The sequence below is a fragment of the Notothenia coriiceps genome, unplaced genomic scaffold (genome assembly GCF_000735185.1).
Source record: "Notothenia coriiceps isolate Sejong01 unplaced genomic scaffold, NC01 NC01_scaffold00023268, whole genome shotgun sequence".
Taxonomy (NCBI): Eukaryota; Metazoa; Chordata; class Actinopteri; order Perciformes; family Nototheniidae; genus Notothenia; species Notothenia coriiceps.
The window spans coordinates 47,041-53,402 of record NW_011355969.1 but is presented as its reverse complement, the minus strand read 5'-3'; the positions used below and the strand labels follow the sequence as shown (position 1 = coordinate 53,402).

General features: G+C 42.1%; 1 protein-coding gene across 1 annotated transcript in view; it reads right to left on the bottom strand.

Annotated features, from left to right (window-relative positions):
- LOC104954331 (brain-enriched guanylate kinase-associated protein) overlaps window positions 1-6,362 on the bottom strand; it is a 31,237-nt gene that overhangs the window by 19,010 nt on the left and 5,865 nt on the right. The window contains exons 2-3 of the mRNA XM_010781425.1: window positions 2,428-2,661; window positions 585-746 (exon numbers count right to left, since the gene is read on the bottom strand). Of these exons, the coding sequence (XP_010779727.1) occupies window positions 585-746; window positions 2,428-2,498 (233 nt within the window). The 5' untranslated portion in view covers window positions 2,499-2,661. The remainder of the gene's footprint in view (window positions 1-584; window positions 747-2,427; window positions 2,662-6,362) is intronic.

The following is a 6,362-nucleotide window of genomic DNA, read 5'->3' as shown; positions in this document are numbered from 1 at the left end:
ACTTCCTTACAGATGGAAGGCTGACAGGCAGGTAGGCCATCCAGTTACTTTAGCCGGGCCGGCTAAAATGATTGGTCGTGCTTTTTACAGCACTACGGCTTCCACAGATGACATTTTTTAATGGATTTTTGTCAAAGCATTTAAGATATTCATTGCTATCGGGAAGTTCAGAGCATTCCATGGAATATAACAAAAAGTGTATCTCGAGCCGGTTTCTCAAACTTACCTACCCCACCTTTAAGGTTAGGGAGAGATTAGGGTCACATTAAATACGTTTGAATAAATATGTTTATTTTAGGAGTGCAACAAGGCATACATTGTGGTCTGCTGACCTTTGGTGAGATGCACTGAAGGGTGCACACTACTTCCTATGTCGACATTAGTTGGAGGTCTGAAGTCATCCAATATGAACTTGATCACTTGGGATACTGGGCTGAAAATGAGGCGAGTGCCACTGTCATGGCTTTTAATGACATGTTACAGCCTTTTACAACATAATAAACTCATCACCAGTTTCTTCCTGGAGGGGCAATTACAACCCATGCATACACAAGAAGGCAATCTACTAAGTCATGCACACAAACCTGCGTAGTTTCTCTGTAAATTTCTCTAGTTCCTCCTGGGCCCGGCGCAGCTCTGTCTCCAGGTACTGCCGAGTGGAGTCGAACTCCGTCTCCACCATCTCTAGTTTGTGGGTGGTGTACGACAGGCGCTTACGGAGGTCGTCCTTGTGGTCGTGTAAAGAGCTGAACATGCAGCAGGGAGAGTTCAGAGACACGGTCACAACACTGATGTACTTTCATTGCTGTCAAAGTGTGTCAGATTCATTGAGTCTGACAGAGAGAGGGGAAGAAAACAGACAGAGAGAAAGGCAATGGTCTAAAAAGTAAAGTGTGTTAGAGTAAGAAGGAGGGAAAAGGATGAAGTGTAGCCAGAGTGTGAGAGTGTTCCCAGGCAGGGGGAAAGAAGTGGGGCAGATGGGGAGGAGCAGATGGATGGAGGAAGAATACAAATCATTTCCCATTCACAGGCTGGGAAAAGAGCTCCCATCGGTGTAATGGTGAATTCCATTACACAGCCCCTGAAAGAATAGGAAAGGTTTTCTCGCCCCCAGACACAGAGCATGGGTGATTCATAGAAGACAATATACAATGGACTGCAGCTTTGTGTGTGAGTGAGCTTTAAAAGAGGGTGCCAGAGACATTAAGAGCATCAGAGAGCAGCGAGACACAACAACAGCACTGTATCAACAACGACAACAACAGACCAGACAGGGAGCAATATTACAGACACTCAAAGATTGTTTGAATGTGGGGAAACATAGCCACTGGGACTGACTTAGGGAATGGATGGGGATAATGAAAGGCTGGAGATGGGAAGCATGGTCTGTGTGCGCTCTGGGGGATTTAGCATGTTGCCACACTGATGGATGGTTGGCTCACAGAGAAGTTCAAAGGCTCAGCGCTGCCAACCAGCAGCAGAGTGGACCTCCAAGACCACCTCGACCCACAGCCTCAATTAGAAAGCTGGCAGCAAAGCAGGAGAAAGTCGAGTCCACAGAAAGTCTTATAGACTGTTTTCTGTCAACACGAGGGATCGACTACCTTTTAATGTCTGTGTACTTGGTGGAAGATCTCCACTAATTAAGCCTTCATCAAGCCGTAAGTCAGATGATAAGGAGACAAGAAAAAAGATGTCTATAAACCTGAGGTTATAGCAAATAAACGTGTGGGTGTTAAAACAGCAACACATGTTTAAAGGATGTAGTGAATTGTAAACCATCGTCTTTTAAATAGCAAAGTTTGACAATTGTCATCAATCATACTCCTGAATACAAAGCAAGTATTTACAAGACCTTGTGAGTATATACTGTATATGTTGAACTGTTCATATTTGACAGACAGACAGATAGTTGAGTAATTGAAGAGTTTACGTATCAATCATGCTCCTGTATTCAAACCACTGTGCTTGCCTGATGCTACAAGAGAATGAAATCTTTACAACCTCTCCGCTGCCTAACAGCTGCTCGCGGTGTTGTAAAATCAGACGGCAAAGTGCCAGGAAGCTACAGTATGTGAACATTGCCCCGGAGCTCTTATCACTATGTAATGCCAGTTTAATTAGGTCTGAGCACAGAGCCATTGATTTTTCTTTTTTATGGTATAACATTTTGTTTTATTTTTCAGATGTATAGACTGTTGTTGCAGCACAGCGGTTTTGATGTAGATGTTGGCTGATACATGACAGGAGAAATGAAGATGAATGATGGGAATGACTAGATGCCTCATTCTTTTTTTAATGGCTTTTTAATGGTCATGACCTCGCAATGAGAATCCATTTCCATTAGACACAATGAATTAAATGGATCTCCATATATGAGGCTGATGTTCAGAGATTAAAACAGTCCCCAGACTCACTCACTCTTACCTTCTTTTCTGATGTTTGCAACCATTTCTCTGTGTTTTCAGGGCAGTTTTGCCAATATATATCTTTTTCATACTTTTCTCTCTGCCTCGGCTGTCATGTGTGTATAGTTGTTGCCTCGGCTGCTGCTGGTCGCCTGAATGTTGAAGCCAAGTTTGAACTCTAACCACAAACCAACAGTCAAAGCTCTAAGTCTTGCCTGGGGAGGCAGATAGGAGTTGGCTATCTGTGATGACCCTGGCAAGAGAGCAGAGGAAAAACAGCTTTGAAGTCAAAAAGATTTAGAGGCACATTTAGTTCTGTTGACTCCAGAGAAAAACACAGATTTAGGGTGCATTCAGAAAATGAGACATTTGGTTATGATGAAACGTAATAATTAGGAGATGAATTCAGTGAAAAAATCTGGCAATATTTTTTCATTATCACACCGAAGATTAATGCGCAGATATTTTTCCTATATAACTTTTACATGTAAGTTCTACAATATAACCAACCCTAGTAACACTGTTAAAGCAATCTACAACATCGAATGTCGAGTGATTCATATTTTGTATTGCTTTAGCCTCCTTTTTTATCGTGTACTTATCTCACATATCTCTCTTGTTGTGAGCAATTGAATGCAGTCACCACAAACTGCAACACCCTATGGAATAGAGAAATATTGACCAGCTGACCATAGAGGTTATCCCTCAATCAATCAGTGTTGTGATGAATGCGTGTGTGTTTCCATTTCCATCGTTCACCATCTATCTGCGGTGCTAGGGATTGAACTCCGGTCGACTGCACGGTTAGAGCCTAATAACCTGTCATTAGCAAGCATGAAACAGCCGCATAAACTCAACCTCGTGCAGCCACGCTACTTGTTGATGAGACTACTGTTTATAAGTGTTTGCAGTAGAAGGTTTGAGTATTACTATATTACTTATACTATTACTTTAAGAGCAAAACAATTGCCCCTGAGCATGGTCTGCTAGGCTATTGATTTCTGCACATGTTGAACTAGCCAGCATCTTGGTTATACCTTCAGGAGCAATTTGGGAATTTGTATCTTTCCCAAGGAGAAGAGACGGGTTAGCATTTGTTTAGATGTTAGCTAACTGATCCTGATAAAACCTTATAGCAAGAGTGTTCTTTTCCGTCATCTAAAGTCAATGGCTGAAATTGTGAAGCCTGCTTTTGTCTACTTCGTTTAAAATTGAAAACCAGTTTTAAATATTAAAATACTTGTAATGAGTATGCTGAATCTGCCACCATTAGGACTGTAAACGTTATTATATGCTGAATGAAGAGGAAAAGCTTGAAAGGCATGGCAACAGTTACTAAAGAGTGGTGGGGCTTGGCAAACGGTCAAATTACCACCATAATCTAACTGGGGTGCAAACATTTTAGACTTAATATATTTGCCTTTTAAACATGGAAGAGCCAGGTAAGCATAAATGAATAAATGCAGACCAGCGGCACAACTTTTATCACCTCCCGCAGAGTGTCAGGGTAGCAGTTCAACGACAAACTGGAATGAATGTTTTGTCGCCCGCTGCCATTTTTAAAAGGCACCACCACTTATTATTTGTAATCTCTCTTCAACAGTGGCTCAGGAAACAATGGCAGTTTCTGCAAACATTGTTAATATGGTTGCAGTTTCTTATCTGCAAGTCACAGAAGGAGAGAGAGCGAAACACGACAGAAGTAGCTGCTGAATTGGTAAGTAAGTGTGTTACTATAGAGTCCGCCCTCACATGCTCAGACATAAACACACACCTTCCTGCAGTGCACAGGAAGCACTGTAGCCTCACTGTGTCCTAACACCTCCCACAGAGACATAAACATGAGATCTCAGTGCCTCAGGTGTTGTTTGGCAAAGTAAACCCAGTTTCCACATGAAGGAACATTTCTGAGTCCTCAGAGAACCTCATGATAGGCCCGCTGCTGTTCCAACACTGCCAGAAAAAAACAAAAGATATGTAAATTAAGCACACTTTCTGTTCTACAGAGTCCCCTCAAAGTGTTAAGAGGAGGATGCAAACATGAGTAAACCCTGTCTCCGTAAAAACTTTCCCCATGTGTTACATCTTGTCAAGAGGATCAGACAACGCACTCCACAGGGAGTACAACAAAGTTTTGGCACTGCTTCAGAATATAACCTACTTTAGGCAGTTTCCGCCTCCCACTCTGCCTGTATATGTTTTCTCCTCCATGGCTCCCACAGCAGGTGACTCCAGTTTAATTTAGAAAAAAAAGCCTTAATGTGAAACCTTCTAAAGGTCAATACTAGACAGCATCCATTTTGGATCTACAATGGGGAGCCTTTATGGTGCCCGCAGGTTGATTTAGTAGTGCTACGCTACAGGAGGTGAGCAGGTAGCCACTGCTTGCCAGATCAAATATTCACAATGACCAAATGAGGAGATTAAACTTTAATGGCCGCTGTGCCATCCCTCCTGAAGTCTGCTATTAAGTGAGGAGCTAACAGAGAAACAATCACCATATCTACTTTGAACAGTAAACCTTTCTGTTCCAGTTTAGAGGATATCTCAGTAGGTGTTATTTATGTTGTTGTGGCCGTTATCTCCAATGATAATAACCAACGTTATAGTGAGATGTGGGAGCAGAGAAGTCCGATGGGGCAAGAAAAGATAAGAGCTAATGGTAAACAACCACTAAACCACTTTCAACAAGTCATCCACACAACAAAAAGGTAGTTGTCAGTGCTTCCATATTGACTATGAATGTAGTGCCAGTGCCTTCCCAGACCTTAGCAATTATCCGAATATCCAAGTATTGCAGTAGGAATAATGGACCAAAAAACAAAACTTAGACCTGGGTTGTAATAAACCAGATTAAAAAGAAAAGCATTATTATTATTAACGGTCTGAGACAAAAGCCTAAGACTCAAACAGCCTAAAAGCCAAAAGGGCCCAAACATGAGCAGAGTTGGAGATAATTAGCAACATGGCTTTACTTTTCTTTCCCATGGTATAATCTACCGCAGAGGCTTTACTTAAGAGCCATGAGTTGTGTGTTTCTTCTGATGCAAGACTCCAGAAATACCACAGTCTCTTGTGTCTCTTCACCACCAGCGGCCAGAAAAAACAGCTCTGTGGATTAAGTCACCAGAGCAATGATGATGACTAGTCAACACAGTTTGCTGCTTGAAGTCAATAACTGCAACTGAGGCGGTTCCCCCACACTGTTTATCTGTTTTAATTTCTATCTACATATCAAAAGAAACTAAACCTTAAGTGGGTAGGAAAAATGTGTTGGCCTTGAAAGTGATACACGTTTTAAAGCCCTCTAACTTCTTAAAAAGAACGACTGAAGTATCAATTTATAATTGAGGCCGCATCAAATCATCTTAAAATGTCATTGATTACATTTGCAATAATGAATGTTGGTTGTTATAAAGGTATTAAAACAGGAACTTGATTTACAGTAACATAATAAAAGCATCGCCCCTCACCATGCATTGCAGGTAATGTCAAACGCAGTTGAGGGCAACTCCGCAAATATGCTTGCATTCACTGTCAGGCTTGTTACCATAATGCTGTTATACAACACAAAAGCCTCCCGGGGATAAATGAAACGATGATGAATATTTTACCCTGCTGCGACGCCGCTCAACAAACTCCCCCCAGCTCCTTCATGTCTCCTTGGCCCTTTGAACAGCACATCAGTCATAGCAATAAAGTCGTATTTGTGTAGAGTAGAAGTGCGGTTACGTATGTGTAACAAGCATCAGAGGAAACAGCAAGCGTTCAATCCATTTTGGCAATTTGTTGGCCTATTTCATTCTGTTCCTGATCAGATCAGATCGCAGCAGGAGTCTTCACAGGGGAAGTGTGTGTGTGTGTGTGTGTGTGTGTGTGTGTGTGTGTGTGTGTGTGTGTGTGTGTGTGTGTGTGGTGGGTGTGTGTGTGGTGGTGGTGTGTGGTGGTGGTGTG